Source organism: Aythya ferina (assembly GCF_964211825.1).
Source record: "Aythya ferina genome assembly, chromosome: 1".
NCBI lineage: Eukaryota > Metazoa > Chordata > Aves > Anseriformes > Anatidae > Aythya > Aythya ferina.
Genome location: NC_140296.1, coordinates 127,483,237 through 127,501,896, shown reverse-complemented (window position 1 = coordinate 127,501,896; position 18,660 = coordinate 127,483,237). Strand labels below are relative to the sequence as shown.

At 39.8% G+C, this 18,660-nt stretch overlaps 1 protein-coding gene across 2 annotated transcripts in view; it reads left to right on the top strand.

Moving 5' to 3' along the window:
- The first annotated feature begins 1,272 nt into the window (after window positions 1-1,272).
- Window positions 1,273-18,660, top strand: part of DYRK4 (dual specificity tyrosine phosphorylation regulated kinase 4) — a 28,039-nt gene continuing 10,651 nt past the window's right edge. The window contains exons 1-8 of one of the 2 annotated variants that reach the window (XM_084514802.1): window positions 1,273-1,437; window positions 4,592-4,675; window positions 5,961-6,110; window positions 10,355-10,490; window positions 12,191-12,354; window positions 12,708-12,844; window positions 15,974-16,114; window positions 17,943-18,081. In XM_084514802.1, the coding sequence (XP_084370928.1) occupies window positions 1,399-1,437; window positions 4,592-4,675; window positions 5,961-6,110; window positions 10,355-10,490; window positions 12,191-12,354; window positions 12,708-12,844; window positions 15,974-16,114; window positions 17,943-18,081 (990 nt within the window). In that variant the 5' untranslated portion in view covers window positions 1,273-1,398. Of the gene's footprint in view, window positions 1,438-2,039; window positions 2,132-4,591; window positions 4,676-5,960; window positions 6,111-10,354; window positions 10,491-12,190; window positions 12,355-12,707; window positions 12,845-15,973; window positions 16,115-17,942; window positions 18,082-18,660 lie in introns of those variants that run through there. The other variant, XM_084514801.1, reaches the window with a different exon arrangement.

Sequence of the window (18,660 nt, the reverse complement as noted above, 5' to 3'; positions counted from 1 at the left end):
TTGTGAAAGCTACTCAGAAATGGTTGATATACCTGTGGGAGACAATAGCTGGAGTGTAACTAGCTGTATGTGCACACACATTCCTGCTTGTCTGTGTATGTTTGTGTGGGAGTGATTTAGGTTGAACACACTTGATGCATATTCATGCTGTTTCATTTGTATTCCAGCACATGGCATCTCCATGCATTCCTAGGGCTAAACCTGCACTGTTGGCATGACAGCCTATGATGTTATTTGGCTAGACAATGAGAAGTTGTTTTTCTTGTATGTGAGGTGTAATTCTGGGGAGGATTTGTTGACTGGAGAGCTCCAATTTGGGGAGAATGGAGAAGTAGAAGTGATAGAAATGAGAGTGATTTGCCTTTTAGGATGGTGCACCTCAACAATAGTATTATGCAAGGGCATTGCTTGGACCTCCATGACTGCAAAAGAATAGCTGTTTGTCCTCTGACAGCTCTGTGGAAAAACTCATCCACAAGCATCAGCAAAGGTGGCTGTCTTCTAGAATAGCTTCTGTGGGTGAGCATGTATCTCTTCTTCGTAAAGCCTGATTTCTGAGTGAAAATAGAGCTATTCTGGGTTGTCGACAGATTTAGAACCGGCAGGGAACATGCCATTCCTTGACTGTATGAAGGAGGAGAGCACATGGTATTTTTCGGTCTTAGCTATTCCCATAAGATGTTGGGGAGATAGGATCACTTCCACCAGTGCTCCCCCTCAAATGCACTACACCCAAATGAGGTAAGGGAAAGACAGGATGGCAGCTAAGCTCTATCTCACTATTTATACCAAAATGAGAGCCTCGTTATCTCACAGGTCAGAGAAGCTCTGTACTGATGCTAACAAGAACCCCAGGCAAAGGTGCCACAGTTTGGTCTTCAGTAAATGAAACGTCATGACCAATGAGAAATGAGTCCTTGAGGTATTAATCTATTTTCATTTTCCAAGCTGACAGTCTCAGTGACTAGATTTAACTCAATGTATAGCAAGGTCTCTGCGACAAGCTTTGAAAAAATATGATTTCAAGTGGTTTTTGGTTTCGCAAGCACACGATCTCAGTAAGAAAGAACAGACTGAGACAGCAAGGAGAACAGCCAATCCTGTTATATTTGTCTTTCTTATTACTGACTTGCCATGATAAATATGGAAAATTATATTTGGCTAGAAGGAGGTTGAGAAAGGGAACAGATGGCCACCAAAAGAATACTAGAGCAGCTAATAGTCACTGGCATATTTCCGGGATAAAAATTTAAATTTAAATCTGAAGCCAAGCAGAAGGGTTTTTTTCTGATCAGGGTACTGTGTATGAAATTGAGCCTGCTCTGCTCTAACTAGATGAAGGTGGGCTTCCTGAAATGTGTTTTGCAAATGGAATAAACAGCCTCTGTCCTGCAATTAATGGCTCTTGCAGTTATGCTGACAGAAATAGTTGACAAGGTAAGGAAAATGTTTATTTTCCTGCTGTATTTTGCGTGAGCAAATATGTATTTGCTATGGCTTTTGAATATACTGCATGATTTAACATTATGTTGCATTCTGTGTATGTATTCTACAAGCTTAATTCGATTTTGATAGTGGGCAGGTGTCCATTTAATCAAGGAAACTATGGAGTCTACGTTTTATATAGTTATGTGTTTTATCATTTCTAAAATTCTAATACATTTCTGGTCAATTGAATACTGAAAAAAAAAAAAAAAAAAGCTGACATATTGGGTATTCTGAAAAAGTGTCACACTTCCTGATTTTGCAGAATGGTGAATGCTCAGTGCCTCCTGTGATTGCAAATTAATTAGGTAGCGAATGGCGACACTGCTCTGTTTCTTGAGTGACAATTGGAATTAGCAAGGTAATAGCCAGTAATACATGATTTGAAGGGCTGGAATAGCAGGAGATTGTAGTTCAGGACTGCAGTGCACTATATGTATCTTAGTTGTAGGACAGGCCAAGTGCTATATGAGTACAACAGCCAGGAGTGAAGTGGAATGGAATAGTAACAGTTGCTGCAGTTTTTCTTTAGAGTGCATCTGCCAGATTAAACCATGCACAACAGCTCAGCTGTAGTTCCCATTACTAAATGTACAGGATTTCACTAGAGCAGCAGCTGATGGGTCATTTGGATCAAGACTATCAAGTAAGTCACTGTGTGGACTTAAATCCATCTGCTCCCTTGTCAGGTACTGGCAGGACTGTTGTAGGCACAGATCAGTTTTTCCAGTGGTAAATGTGTATGCTATCTAACTGTTTATTTTATGAGGGTTGATCAGCTATTGATTTTAAGGTGTTTTGAGTAAATTTCCCAAAGAGTACTGAAGAGCTCTACATCCTTAATAAGAAGGTTTAGAAAAAGAGAGGCAAAGAGAATCACAATTTTCTGCAATTAAAAAAAGGCACAGCCATGGGCTAATGGACTGATTTTGCTTTTGCAGTATTAAAGGAGAACTGTCTACCTCAAAATTGTGCTAATTTTTCTGTAGTAAATAGAAATTAAATAGATTCAGAATTCTGGCAGCATCATGACCTGGAGTTCACTCACTTGCTTCCTTAGCTCTTGCTGAGTTTTAATGTCATTTTGTGAGTTGATTAAGCTATGTTAGTAAATACAGTATATTTTGAAATTTATATTTAATAATATAGGCATCACTGCATAGCATTTTTAAATCACTGCTAAGAAATAAAATGCCATTTTAGAGTGAAGACTCTGCAGTCTGTACAGGTATGTGAAGTCAACTCTATCTTTATTTGCTTCTCAGTGATGACTTTCTCTTTAAAAGCCTGGTATTGTATTGACTTGTAGTCAGAAAAGCACACAGCATTTAAGAAACTCTTTCTAAATGGAATGTAATGTTTTCATCAGGTCCATAAACTGAAAAATAAAACTAGCTGGGAATAAAGTATGGATGAGGTGTGAGAAGAAATCTAGTATGTCCTGAAATCAATAGTTAAATGTATTAAGTTCTGGGTTGATACATCTGGTATAGTTACGAGTGTGGAATCCAGACTCATCTTCTTAATAAATCTGGTTCTGCACTGAAGTGCAGGATATGTAGTTTACATGCAAAGTGTTTGTATGTGAAAATGTTCTGGCAAATATTCATCTATTCAAATTCACTCTGGAAAATAGTGATCACAAGGACATTTGGAGCACCAGGAGAAGTATATTGTGCTCTAGGTAATTCATATGTAGGATGCGGTAATCCAGTGTTTCTCTTTGGGACAATTATTGTGTTTTGTTGCTGGGAAGTTTTGAACTTACGGTGTATGATTCTTCAGACAGTGAGTCTAAAGGAAAGTGGCATGGAGTCCCTTTCACTGTGGCTAGGCTGCATCATGGCAGGTGACTTATGGCCCATACAAAACACTAGCAATACTCCTCTCATATGCAGACTTATTTTCATGTGGACTTACTGAAGCCCACTACAAAGGCCTTTAAATAACAATCCTCTGGCACTGATCCTGGAACTGGATAGAATAAATGTCATTGCAAAGAGCAGTGACTTCTCTTCATCAGGTGCTCTGCACATTTAAGACTGTGTGACAGGTACAGGCCATGGAAGCCCTGGCTACAAAACAGGTAAAGAAGAATACAATGCTTTGTTGAAGTATGTTTAATCTTCAGTTTACATCCGTAAGACAATTTTGGCTGCAAATTATTTTTTTTGAGACACTAAACTAAAGTTCCCTCCCATGCCTCCAAGTTCCTCTGCTTTTAGAGAAAATCCTGCTTTTCTACTACTTCAAGAATCCTATAGTGGAATTGTTGTGCCTACTTGGTTAAAGATGATTTTCATGATTATGAATGGAATGACGTTATGCCTTACAGAGCCCAGAGACAAGGAAGCATATTTGACCAAACCTGGTGAGGTTCACTTGAGTCTATAGAGCAGAGCTCCAAGCTGCTATTGTGTTTCAATATCCAAATTATCTTACAGTTTCCTTCGATTCACTGCAGTCTCATATTGGACAGGATTGTACAGTACAATGCATTTTATGTTTGTAAGAAAACTGCATAAAGCACCAGCAGAATCTTAAAAATGACAAGCTACTTAGCGCTTTCCCCATGTTTCTTTTTCTATTATTGTAAAATTCTCTCTCCTTTGGAACCAATTGGATTTTTTTTCTTTATCTCAGTAAATTTAAACATTGATATGTGTTTTCTTTACCACAAGTTGAATTAGTATAATTCTGCTATTAACAATGGATGGATTTACAATCTACCTTATGAGCCATTGTAAAGTTGTCCTTCCAAGCAGGCTCACTATATACTTTCAAGCACATATTTTTAAGGACGGCAAAGGCCCCCCTTCCCCTCTGTTGACCACATGGGCACATCAAGCATGCTGAGAAGCACAATAGGCAAAGCAAGCTGTCTCTGCACCTGCCCACAAAACAGCTGTTCGACTGGGAGGGGAATTGCCAGAGAGTAGTGTGTTTTCAGCAGCTTTTGTGGTCCTCTCTCAAACACTATTTTGGCACAGATATTGCCACAAAGGAAAGAAAAAGAAAAAGAAAAAGAAAAAAAAAAAAAAAAAAAGCATTTTTTTCCCAGAGTAATTATTATTATTATTAAAAAAGCATCATCTCATGTTTACAGTCTTCTCATGTGGATACATTTTCTCAGCCTCAGCTGACTGTTCAAGAGAGTGATCATCTGGGATCTAACAGAGTCTTCCATGAGGTAGGTAACTCTTCAGCTGACTTTAAAGAATACCTAAATGCTCGTTTCCTAAAAGATTCCACATAATAAATAAATCTGAGCATAGAAAAGTCCTGTATTCCCTGCCCTCTTCCATTTTTCCTATAGCTGTATGACTTTGTCCCAAGTGCCTGAGAGTATTTTATTTTCTGCTAGCTGTTCAATAACATGTGAGGCATTTCTCCTGCCCACAGCCACTTTTGTCTCCTGAAGATGTAATGAAAAGTTCCCTGGAATCTCAGTTCTAAGGCTTTAAAGACTCTTCTATAATATTGGAAAAAAACTTACTTGTTCAAGATGGTTTGATAGAGAGCTTGTTTCTTTGCTTTTTGAGAAAAATATCAAACCTCTCTGTTGCTGTCAAAAGTTTGAAAAATATATTCTTATCAGATCTATGTTGCAGATCTATTTCAAATCTTTTTTCTTTTCTTTTCTTTTCTTTTCTTTTTTTTTTTTTAATGTTTGCCAAAGAAAACAGTCTACCTTGAATTTTTTCTTTGTTGATAAGAGGGTGATTTCTCTCATTCTAGATATCCAAGATATTAGAGGTCCTAACATTCATAGAACCACATACTTAAAAGACTGATTCTAGAAAACGAGTGTTATAGACATATTTTACAATAAGAAAAGGGACAAGTCTAAAGGAAAGACTAATCATACTGGAACTTTCAAATGATTATAAACATCTCATTTTCAATACAGTTTGCACAAAACACGCCTTTTCATTAACAAATCAAATGTTAACAACGGTGCCTAGGCAAAGAGAACTGTATGGAAAATGAGGGGGGAAGGAAATGCTGAGAAAACAGAACAGGGAAGACCCTCTCAGTGACTCCTTTTCAGTCCCAATTTCTCTTCTGCCACCTGGGATAGCTAATGAAGTTTTTTACCATTTACATTTCGTGTCTATCCTACATACACTTTATTTTCCCCACTCCTGCGGCCTGGAGCGGCTGTCCAGTTTCCCAGCCCAACCACCTTTTCCACCTGAGGCACTCACTCTGTTGCTGGATGCAGGTGTTCTTGTGGGGAAACTCGAATGCCCCAGAAGGTGCCAGACGGCCGGATTGCCTAGACAACCTCCTCCTGCATGTTAGAGCAAGTTGGAGCTGCTGGAGAGTATCTGCCCTTTTTGCTTTCACCGTTAGGTGTCAGAAGTGAACCATACACACCATTTCAAGGCTTAAAATACTTCTGTTTTTCGAAGCTGTTACACAGAATTGCCTGCTAGGATGTTATGTAATATTTACTTATGCTTTCTATTTAGAAAGTCAGTCACAGTGCTATTTCCTTCCCACATCTGGAAGGCCAAGCAAAGCATGGTTTGGTTGCAGACTCTGCAAACCCTCCCCCCCTTGAAAGCAGCCTGTGTCAGATAACAAATACCAGCTTGCAGAATGTGCTCCCCCCTCTTCAGGTGAGTTATAAAGTTCTTAAACATCTTGATTTTCATTAACTAATCAGCTTCTCTCTAGTATTGCTAAGAAAGTGTCAGTGGAAAAATGTCATAAATGTATTTCTGGGGGAAAGAGATAAATAATTTAGAGCCTACATTTGCATCAGTTTCTGTTTTCAGTTACAGAAAAGAAAAAAAAAAAAAGAAAAAGAAAAAGGAAGAACTATAAATAGTCAAACAGATAAATTGCTTATCAGCATGATCGTGTAAAGCTCCTGTGATTTTAATGGACACCTACACCTAACCTCATAGGAGCTGCCTGGGCTGTCTTCACTTTTGGTATTCCTTCTTCCATCTTCCCCCCGTCCTTGAGCTGTTGTGCTCCTCATACCTGGCAGCTCTGCTTTTGTAGTAGTCAATATTGAAAAAGAAAGAAAAAAAAAAAAGGAAAAAAAAAAAAAAAAAAGGGGGAGAAAAAAAAAGCAGCAAGGCTAGATGCAAATACTGGAAGATGATTTTAAAATAAAACTTTTCACTCACACTAACACGTTCTTAATCCAAAACTCACAAGTATCAAGATGCATGTATCCCATCAGGACTTTTTGCAGTGACGTGATGGACAAGGACTGCCCACGGTTTGGTCTATATCACATCTACTGGGTTGTTCTTGTGCTGGCAGCCATGTGCTGGTTTTGGGATATGGCTTTTGTATCATGGCACCCAGACAGACTGATCTTTTGTGTCTCTATCCTGGTCCTCTTGTATGAGTTGTCAGGACTTTCTCAAAGGCTGAAGAATTATAAATATATTTATTTATATATAAAGAATAATAGCATAACTTAGGTTGGAAATGTCTTCTGGAAAACATCTAGCACAACCTCCCACTCCAACTAGATCAAGCTTGGAACTGGTTGCTCAGGGCCTTGCCCAGCTGTGTTCGGAGTATCTTCAAGGATAGATAGTCCACAGCTTTTTTGGGCAACCTCTTGCAATAGCAAACCACCAGTACAGTAAAAATGTTTTTCCTAATACCTAACGAACAATTCCCAAGTTGTGATTTGTATCCATTAGCCAGGTATCCATCTTGTCCTAAGACCACACACCCCGAGAAGAGACTGGCTTGGCTTTCCCTATATCATCCTGGCAGGTAACTGTAGATAGCAATACAGCCAGTCCTGAAGCATCCTCTTCTGCAGACTGAACAAATGCATTTCCATCAGCCTCTCTTTGTACGTCATGTGGTCCAAGCTCCTAAACATTCCCTGGCCTCTCCCCTGAATTCACCCCAGTTGGTTGATGTCTTTCTTGTACTGGGGATCCCCAGCCTAGACTCAGCACTCTGTGTTGCTATGAATGCTGAAGAGAGGGGGAGAATGACTTCCCTGCTGGCTATCCACTTGCTAATTCAACCCAGGATGTGTTTGGCCTCCTTTGCTGGAAGGGGCAGAGCATACTGCTGCCCCAAGTCCAGTTTGTTCCCAGGACCTTCGCTGCAAAACTGTATCCTTTCAGTTGTCTCCTAACCTGTTCTATTACTAGGGAATATTCTGTTCTAGGTGCAGAACTTTGCATTTGTCTTCATTCAACTTCAGGAGATGCCCATTAGCCAATTTTTCCAGCCTGCTGGCCTTTCTTTGGATAGCATCCCTGATACGGCCTGCAGATTTCAGAGGGTGAATTCATCTATTGCCCACGTAATTGATGAACACAGTAAGACTGCTAGCTTTAGTATCAGTCCCTGAGGGTGGCTGCTGGTAAGCAATTACCACTGATCACAGTCCTTGGAACCTGACCATCCATCCAATTCTTGACTCACATTACGATCTGTTTATCCATTCCAGATCTTACCATTTAGGACATAAGCGTACTGTGGGAGACAGTTACACAGGCTTTGCTGAAGTCAAAGTATACAGCATTCATTGCTTTCCCCCCATTTACCAAGACAGTCACTTCATCAGAGAAGGAAATCAGGTTGTTCAGACACAAATTCTTCACAATTTATTCTGCCAAATCCACATTGGCTGTTTCAAATAAGCTTTTTGTCTTTTATTTGGTTGGAAATGGCTTCCAGGAGGAATTGCTCCATAGCAGTCCCTGGGGTGAGGTAAGGCTGACCAACCTGTAGTTTCCTGAATCCTTCTTCTTGCCCTTTTTGAAGATGTGTGATGTTTGACTTTTCCACATTTTCAGGAACTGCCATGGCCTTCAAATATAATAGAGAGCAGCCTTTCAGTGACGTTGAGCTCTTTTTGCACATTCTCAAGTCCATCCCATCTGGTCCTGTAGACTTAGGTACATCCAGCTACTTATGTAGTCCTTAAATATCTTGAAATATCTTGATGTACTGCAGGTAGATGAGATTTTTCCACAAACTCTGCTCCTTGACTCAGGGACATAGCAGGCCTGAGGGCATAACTTACCAATGGAAAGCATCTAGTACCTTAGTCTCTTCCATGTCCTTAGTCACTTGGTCTCAAACACCACTGAGCAGTGCATTCATATTTCCTTTAGCCTTCCTTTTTGCTGATGGTGTACTTAGAGAAACATTCCTTGCTAATTGCAGATTCAACTGAGGTTTTGCTTTCCTAAACATCACTGTGTGCTTGTGTAGTGCCTCTTATATATGTCCCAGATAACCCATCCTTGTTTACACCTTTTTTGTACTCCTTACTGTGTTTGTACCTGATCAAATGCTCCGTTTCCATCCATTCTGGCCTTCATCCATGCTTGCTTAACTTTCTGCATGTCAGAATAGACTGTTCTTGTACTTCAAAGAGATCTACTCTGAAGATTTATGAACCCTTCTGGTTTCCTTTGCCCTCCAGGGCAGTCTTCCATAGGATTATAAGAAGATCCATGAACAATTCAAAAGGTACTTTTCTGAACATCAACGTTTGTGGTTCTGCTCTTTGTCTCACTCATGTCTCTCAGGATTTTGAACTCCACAATCATACGGTCACTGCAGCCAAACTGCTCTTTCTTTGACCTTTATATAATCAGTCAGTTGAGATGAGCAATGCTGCTTGAGAACAGCAGGTCCAGCAGAGCATCTCAGATCATCTACATTAAATCCACAGTCCATAAATCTCCTGGATAGCTATTGCTATCTCAACAAATGTTTAGGTGACTGAACTTGCCCATGAGTATCAGAGCCTTTTAAGTTATGAAAACTCTTCCTTGATGTACCTAATTAAAAGCCCTGCTAAGCATGGTTAGCAAAGCTATTTGCAAATGTAATCTTGCCCTGCTTCATCAGTTGGATTCTTTTTCTTCTCAGCAGTCCTTGTTCCTCATCCTGTGTACATAGAAGACAAATCACTCCCTGTAGCTTCAGCCAGGTATTTATGCACTGAATGTATCCTCTCTAGCTGAGTCTTTTCCGTTCATTGAAGGGATTGAGAACATAGCTTGGGACCCCACACCTTCTATTCTTATCCCAGAGCACACTATTTTCTGTCTTTTTATCTGTCTTCCTTTTATATCCAACCCTCCATCATGTCCTTCTGACTTGATTCTGTAGGCTGTCCTGTTCTGGAAGGCCTGTGAACTGCATGTGCTGGAATCTTGAAGACCTGCTGATATAGATAGCATCTTTATATCATTTCTTACACCACTTGTTCCTTCTAGTGCTTCCACACCCATACGAGCCCATTCATTCCTCGTTCCTACCAATCTGGATATTTGTATTGCAATTGTGTAGGTGTGCAGACCCACACTGCTGTCTCTGCAATGCTGCAGGCTGCACAAGCAGTCTGATGGATTCTAGCACAACTCTACTCAATGTGTCCATACAGAAATCAGAGATAGAAAATGCCTATTTGACTATCTTTGCTGCACTTCATACCAGGAAGACCGTACTCAGATCTATCCTAGCTCATAAAAGATAGGCAGCTTAATCAAGCCATGGTGGTTTCTAGCATTTATACAATGTAAGTACCCATATATTGAATGAACATGGAAAATGAACTTTATTCTTTTATTTAGAAATTTATCCTTCTGTGGTCCAACAGTGCTATAGGCAGAATTTTGGGGTATTCAGTGAGTTCTTGTTTCCAAGCATACGTGTTCTATCTCAGCACAAAATTGACAAAGATCACTCAAGAAATCCAGCTCTTGTAGTCCTGTCTTTAGGAATGTAGTAGGTTGGGGTTTTGTTGTTGCTGTTTTGTTTTTGTTTTTGTTTTTGTTTTTCACAATTGTAGATAGCTGAATATTCATGAAAATATTTGAAAATAAATTTACTTTTTTTTTTCTTTGCTTGTCAGGAAAATGGAATTATAAGTAAGTTTCCGCAATTTAACCTTCTAAATAGTCATTCTGAAAATGATACCAGAGCTCAGAGAAAATCATCAGAACTGGAAAACACCAGCACCAGTGTCAAGCTGCCTATGACTGCTTCAGGTAGACTATAAGAGAGCATGCTAAAAAGACTAGAGTGACAGGTTGTGTGTATAGATAGTGAGTGTATGCAACCAGGATACTCACTGATGAGAGGTCCTTTGCTAAATGTTCCATGAAATATTTAATAAACAATTTGAAGGGCAGGAATATGGACGGGCTTGTTGATCCCTAACAATTCTACTTGCAATGTAAGAATGCAATAAATGGAATATGAAAATGAATAGACTAACACAAATACATAAACAAGAAATTTATACATTATAAAACTGAACTTGTATTTGTCAAAGATTTATGACAGATCATGAAGCAGTATTCTATTATGGTGATAAAACACTTTTCCCACTTGCTTGTAACTGTGTCACATTTTATTTATGTGGGCTAAATTGCATTTTGGTATTCCTCAGATGTAGAAGGTTTCTGGATGAGTAGACCTATTTTTACGAACAGTGCTGGGAAAAAAAAATGTAGTGGCCTCTTGCCTTCAAATGATTTAACATCACTGCATTAATGGATGGAAATCTGCTAGTGTTTAACAAAACACCCATGTGCATGCCTAGAGAACACATTGATTTATAATCTCTGTTTATTTGTCTAGATTTAAATGATATAAAAGGGGGTGTAGGTAGAAATTCTTCTGTACAGGTAGAATCAGGATTAGTAGAACAGCAGATTTGGGTCCCACTTAATTCCCAACCTCATGCATTTGAACTTGATATTTTTTGTTAGAAAAACAAGTACTTAAAAGCTTTGGTTAACTAAAGCTTACTGCCATTTCATAAATATGTCAATCCAATCAATAAAAAGCATACAGTTCTTCATGTAATCTGTGAAGCTTACTGAAACAGATGGACAACAGATGGGATTTTCAAAAACATCTGGGTATGTGACTTTGCTCAAAATCAAATGATTTTTACCTCAGCTCTCAAAATCTTGCTGAGAGATAATGAATGTTTCGTTGAACATAGAACAGTAAGTCAGAAAAGAAAGAAAAAGAAACATAATTTTGTACAAAATGTCAACGTAGAATCATAGAAATTATGGTTGGAAGGAAACTCTAGCAGCCATCTACTCAACCTCGTTTTCAAACAGATATGCTTTACTCTAAAATTTTCCACTGTTAAAGCAATTTGCCATTGACAATGTATTTAGCCACAGCTTGAGTACTGTATTCAGCTCTGGGGCCACCAGTTTAAGAAGGACATGGACCAATAGCAAGTCATAAGCAGGTCCAGAGGAGGGCCACAAGGATGATCAAGGGGCTGGAGCACCTGTCCCATGAGGAAGTTGTGATCGTTCAGCATGGAGAAGAGAATGCTCTGGGGAGACCTTATAGCAGCTTTCCAATACCTACAGGAATACTGGAGAGGAACTCTTCATCAAGGGCTGTAGTGATACAACTAGGAATAATGATTTTAAACTGAAAGAGGGTAGGTTTAGATTAGACATTAGAAATAAGTTATTTATTCAGAGGGTGGTGAGGCACTGGCATAGGTTGCCCAGGGAAGTTTTGGATGCCCCACCCCTGGAAGTGTTCAAGGCCAGGCTGGATGGGGCTTTGAGCAACTTGATATGGTGGGACGTGCCCCTGCCCATGGCAGGAGGTTTGGAATTGTGTGATTTTTAAGGTCCTTTCCAACCCAAACTATTTTGTGATTTTGCGATTCTGATTTTTGTTCTTATTTTCTTGTTTTTTAATTTAGAAGCCTTGAAAAATTTTAGAAACCAGTTAACAGTCTATGAACAAAAAGAAATTTTCAATTATCCAGAGCTATGGTTTCTTGGTCTGGAAGCTAAAAAGATTGAAGGTTTACCTGAAGCCCAGAATAATAGTTGTTATGATGATGAGAATGGTTCTTACCTGAAGGTAAGTGGAAACATTACGGTATTCACTTTCAGATCAATAAGTTTGTAGTGACTATCGACTCTTAAGGGATCAATGTGAGATAAATGTTGTTTCCTGAAGGTAAATATTCCCATAGCAAAACCATCAGTAATAATCATGGTAAAGCTTAGAAGAGAATCCTAAAGAGATAACCGCTTTTCCTCAGGCTTGATGCAAGGTGGGTGGATTAATGAACCATGTACTTGTTATTTTTCTCTCTTACAGTTGCTTAATGTAGACATCACTTGCTACAAATCCAGCCTCTTTCATGAACTACTTTAAAGCATGATCTTTGCCTTGCTGTTTGAATCTGAACTATTTGTTTTCTTTTGAAGGTTTTACATGACCATATTGCATATCGATATGAAGTGTTGGAGGTCATTGGAAAAGGGTCATTTGGGCAGGTGGCTAAATGCCTGGATCATAAAACCAATGAATTAGTGGCACTGAAAATAATAAGGAATAAGAAAAGGTGAGACATCCATTGAATTTAAACCAATACAATCAGCTCTTTATTATATAGGCAGTGACAAACTGAGATAATGTGAACAAAGCAAAACCAAGCCTCCAGTACCACAGGTTTTCATTAAACACACTCAGAACAGAGTGAAGAAAGGTTAAGTCAGGGTCTCAGAACTGGCCTGAGCCCAGTGGAGATACAGTCTATGAAAGCAGCCACAGTTTTTCCATACTTACAAAGAGGTCTCTTATCTGTGGCACAGTTAATACACAGCACAGGTAACCAGCCCAGTACAACTGTTTTCTGAGAGCCTACTTTCCTACAAGACCTCAAAACACCAAGAATAGTCTGGGGGGCTTCAGTCGCTCATTTTAGTATGGAAAATTCTGCGCTATGTTCCTAAGAAACATCTTCTCATTTATGTGACAGATTATAATTTTGTCAGTTGAGTTTAGTGTTAACTGAAGTCAAAGGAGCAGATGAGAAACAGAATCATAGAATTATTCAGGTTGGAAAAGACCTCTAAGATCATCAAGTCCAATGGTTAGCCTAGCACTGCCAAATCTACCACTAAACCATGTAACTAAGCACCACATCTATGTGTATTTCGAATACCTCTATGGCTGGTAACTCAACTACTTCACTGGGCAACCTGTTCCAATGTCACACAACCTTTTCAGTGCAGATTTTTTTCCTAATATCCAACTTAAATCTCCCCTAGCACAACTTGAGGCCATTTCCTCTTGTCCTATCACTTGTTGCTTGGGAGGAAAGACTGACCCCTACCTTGCTACAATCTCCTTAGAGGTAGTTGTAGAGAGAGAGAAGGTCTCCCCTGAGCCTCCTTTTCCCTAGGCTGAATAACTCCAGTTCTCTCAGCCACTCCTCCTAAGGCTTGTTCTCTAGACCCTTCACCAGCTTTGTTGTCCTACTTTGGATACAATCCAGCACCTTAATGTCCTTCCTGTAGTGAGGGGCCCAAAACTAAACACAGTAATTCAGGTGCAGTCTCACCAGTGCTGAGCACAGAGGGACAATCCCTTCCTCAGCCATGCTGGCCACGCTGTTTCTGATAGAAGCCAGGATGGCATTGGTCTTCTGGGCTACCTGGGCACAATGCTGGCTCATGTTCAGCCTGCTGTCAGCCAGCACCCTCGATCCTTTTCTGCTGGGCAGTCTTCTAGCCACTCTTCCCCCAACCTGTAGCGCTGCTTGGGGTAGGTGTACCCCAAGTGCAGGACCCATCATGTGGCCTTGTTGAACTTCATACAGTTGTCTCAGTGCATCAGTCCAGTCTATCCAGATCCCTCTGTAGAGCCTTCATACCCTCAGGGAGATCAGTACTCATGCCCAACTTGTTGTCATCTGCAAACTTACTGAGGGTGGACTCGATCCCCTCATCCAGATCATTGATAAAGATATTGAAGAGAACTGGCCCCAATGCTGAGCCCTGGGGGACACCACTAATGACCAGCCTCCAGCTGGATTTAACTCCATTCATCACGACTCTTTGGGCCTTGCCACCCAGACAGATTTTTACCCAGCAAAGCCTATGCCCATCCAAGCCATGAGCAGTCAGTTTCTCCAGAAGAAAGCTGTGAGCAAGTGTCAAAAGCTTTGCTAAACTCTAGGTATAAAATATCCACAGCCTTTTCCTCATCCACTTAGCACATCACCTTGTCATAGAAGGAGATCAGGTTCATCAAGCAGAACCTGCCTTTTGTAAACCCATGCTGACTGGGCCTGATCACCTGTTAGTCTTGTGTGTGCTGCATGCTGGCACTCAAGATGATCTGCTCTATGAGCTTCACCAGCACCTAACAGGCCTGTATTTCCCTGAGTCCTCTTTCCAGCCCATCTTGTAGATGGGCATCACATTTGCTAGCCACCAGTCAATTGAGACCTCCTCTGAAAGACAGGACTGCTGAGAAATGATGGAAAGTGGCTTGGTGAGCACTTCTGCCAACTCCTTCATTACCCATGGGTAGAAGCCATTTGGCCCCATAGAACTGGGTACATCTAAGTGGTGTTGCAGGTCACTAACCATTTCCTCTTGGATTATGAGGGCTTTATTCTGCTCCCCATCCCTATGTACCACTTCAGGGGATTGGATACCCAGAGAACAAATGGTCCTACTACTAAAGACTGTGGCAAAGAAGCCATTATGTACCTCAGCCTTTTCCTCATCTTTTGTTACTGTTTCCCCCTACATCCAGTAAAGGATGGAGATTCTCCTTAGTCCTCCTTTTTTTGTTTATGTGTTTTTAAAAGCATTTTTTATTTTCCTTTATGGCAGAAGCCAGATTGAGCTTAGGTTGAGGTTTAGCCCTTCTAATTTTCTTCCTGCACAACCTCACAACATCATGATAGTCTTCCTGAGTGGCTTGCCCCTTCTTCCAAAGGTCATAAACACTCTTTCTCTTCCTGAGCTCTAGCCGAAGGTTTCTGTTCAGCCATGCTGTCTTTCTTCCTCGTGGGCTTGTCCTCGGGTACATGGGGACAGTCTGTTCCTGTGCCTTTAGGATTTCTGTCTTGGAGAGTGTCCAGCCTTCCTGGACTCCTTTGCCCTTCAAGACTGGCTCACAAGGGACTCCACCAACCAGTCTCCTAAAGAGTTTACCCTCTCGAAGTCCAAGCTGGCAGTTCTTCTAACCTCCTCCTTGCTTTTCCAAGAACCAAAAAGTTCATTAAATTATGCTATTGACTCCAGGAAGAGCTGTATTCAGAGCTTCAACTGTTAAGTTTTTTTCCCTCAGTGAACACCGAGAGTAAAGACGTTCTTCAAAACTGACAGTCTCACTGTGCTATGTGTGAAATATTGCTCTGTTTGAGTAAATGTAAACATTCCTATGGATTTTGAAAGCATCAGGTTTTTACTCTGGATGTTTGTTTGAAACTATTTTTCTTTATTTTTTTTCAGACAATTCAAAATATCTACTCTTAAGTGCTATCTAAGACTGGTATATTTAGACTAGGAAACAACAGTGAATCAAATTTAAAGTAGTTAACAGTGAATGGTGAATTTTTAATTGTCTCACACATTGAGTTTATAGTAAAATTGTGGTGTTTGCAGTGTTTGTATTGCAATAAACTTAGATTGAGTTAATGATTCATCCATTTGGATGCCATATGATATTGCAGATTTCACAGCCAGGCTTTGGTGGAAGTTAAGATCCTTGATGCTCTTCTGAAGAAGGACAAAGATGATACTCACAATATTATCCACATGAAGGAATACTTCTACTTTCGCAATCACTTCTGTATTTCATTTGAACTGCTGGGGTAAAGTGTATTTTCCTTTACATAAATCTTAAGGGGCATTGTAGATCTTGTGCCTTATGAGCTTCCATTTTAATGCCTTCTTCGGAAGAATGTGTATCTCTCAATGTTCCAAGAAAGGAATACTGTCTAAATTCGAACTGCATAGCTGAGTCTTTGATCAGCAAAGATGAAATGAAAAAGGCCCCCTCAGACCTTATATAGACAATGACATGATCTATTCCTTATCTTCTGTGCTACGTATTAAAGTGTTCTTCTCTGAGACACCTATAAGTAAAATTGTGAGTTCAGAACTGGTAAACTTCAGGGTGTAGAAGCATGAATTATGTTAAATTATTATAAAATATTGCTTTATGTGAATGTATGCTGCAGGACACACCTCAGGTGGAATTTTGGATAAACTTCAAGGAAGTCAGACCATTTTATTCACCAGCCTCCTTATAATCAGGGCATCGAATTATAATTATGTTTACCTATAATTTCCCATTTCTTCAAGTAACAGCCCAGTTGCTGCATGTATCATAGCACTTGCTGAATTTTCATCATCCTATGGAAGTCTTGATCTCAAATACACCTAAATTAATTGTAATTAATTGCTGCTTGTAAGTCTGTCAGTCAGACACACAGGAAAAGAGTTGACTACTTGTCTCCAGGGAAGACATGGATGAGTCTTTTCAGAAAGCTGCTATGGAAAATTCACAGGAAAACATTCATGGTATAGTCAACATATGCAGCTTTTTACAGAAGAGTAGCAGACTCTGACTGTCATAAAAAGTATTTGCCCGATAAATTCTTGAATGCTTCTAAAATGCAATGAAAAACCCTTAATTTGTGAACTTTGTGCTCCATCAAGTCCTGGTAACTTTATTTACTTCCAAAGGAATGAGCCTTGTCTGAACTAGTGGACATGCAAGTGGGGAAGGCAGAAAGCTACAGTTGGTGTATGCCCTTGACGTGACATGGGAGCTGGGGTCTCCCAGGGCTGTGGAGGCTCCTGAAAGGAGTCTGTGAGCATCAGAGGCTCCCCATGTCCATCGTGACAGGGCCTGGTGCCTACCTGGTGCAGTAGGTACCAGAAACACCAGTAACAGTCCAGGCATTGGGTACCTTTCTGGGGATGGGCCAAAGCTGTTCTGGGCCATGGGTCCATAGGCTGGGCCTTGGGGAGCTGGAGCCCGGCCCTGTTGTTGGCCTCACTGGGGCAGTGGTCGGCAGCTATGGTGCTGACATGGGGTCCCAGGCTTGGTGCTTGTGGCACCCTCAAGCTCTCAGGGCACTGTTCACATGAGCAAACACTAGTCATATCATTTAATGCAGTACCGGAAGGCGCTAAGATACGATGATGACAAGAGGGATTTAAGAACCTAACAAGACCTGAATTTATGGGTTATTTATCTAGAATAATTTAATACTAATTAAAGACTTTTTAGACAAAATGGATTTATACAAGGTGCCAAAACAAAGATAAATGAGAGAGAAAAGAGACAATGTTTTTTTTTTCCTTTCAATTCCTAAATGATTGTTTTATTTGATGTAAATCAGCACAGTTGCATAACAGCATGGAGTTTAGTAAGCAAGCATGTCTATGGGCATTATGTCCTCATTAGATCTGAAGATTCAAGGAGATGTTTATGCATATTATATACAGAACATCATTCTCAAGGAGGAAATTACTTAGGTCGTTTTATTCTTCATGAGTCTCCTCCCTCAGGTAGGAAGACAGACAAAATACTTTCTTAATGCACTCTAAATTATTCATGCTGTTAAAAATAAGTTCTCTAATCTTTTTTCTGCTTTCTGCCTTCTTCTTCCAACCCCACAATCCTCACAGAATAAATTTGTATGAGTTGATCAAAAAGAACAATTTCCAAGGTTTCAGTCTGTCTTTAATTCGACACTTCACTCAGTGTGTGCTGAGATGTTTACAAGTGCTCTACCAGGAAAGAATCATTCACTGTGATCTGAAACCTGTAAGTACTGTCATTTCCTAATGTGTTATTCTGCACAGAATCTTATTTTTTTATTGATTGAGAGGAACACTCAGTAGAATCATTAAAATTTAGTAGGATATTTGTCCAGAAGCTAAAATTTCTCTCAGATGTTATTAGTACTAGGGTTAAGTGATTCTTTCTGTTGATTCAGTTTCTTTACTACAGTTTATATGTGGTTTTGTGGCTGCCAAAATATGTGCAAAAATGGATAAAATGCAGGTAATGGCTTTTTGCTTAGAGACAGAAAAAGGTATTTGTGAAATTAAATAATTCAATATGAGGAGCATTATAATATAAGTTACTCTCAAAGTAGCCTGTTTCTGGTTAATCCTGTTGCATATTTAATTTCATATGTGTAACTATAAAATTAAGTATTCTAGTAAGTAACAAAACAATTTTATAATACACTATTCAGGATGCTTACATATTTCTGGAGGAATATCTGCGATCCAATTCCTGCTGTTATATCTGCTAAGCATTCAAGCTAGATGAAACATTTCCATTCTCCTTAAGCCCCAGTCTTAACTCTCTCTCTCTCTCTTTTTTTTTTCTTTTTAA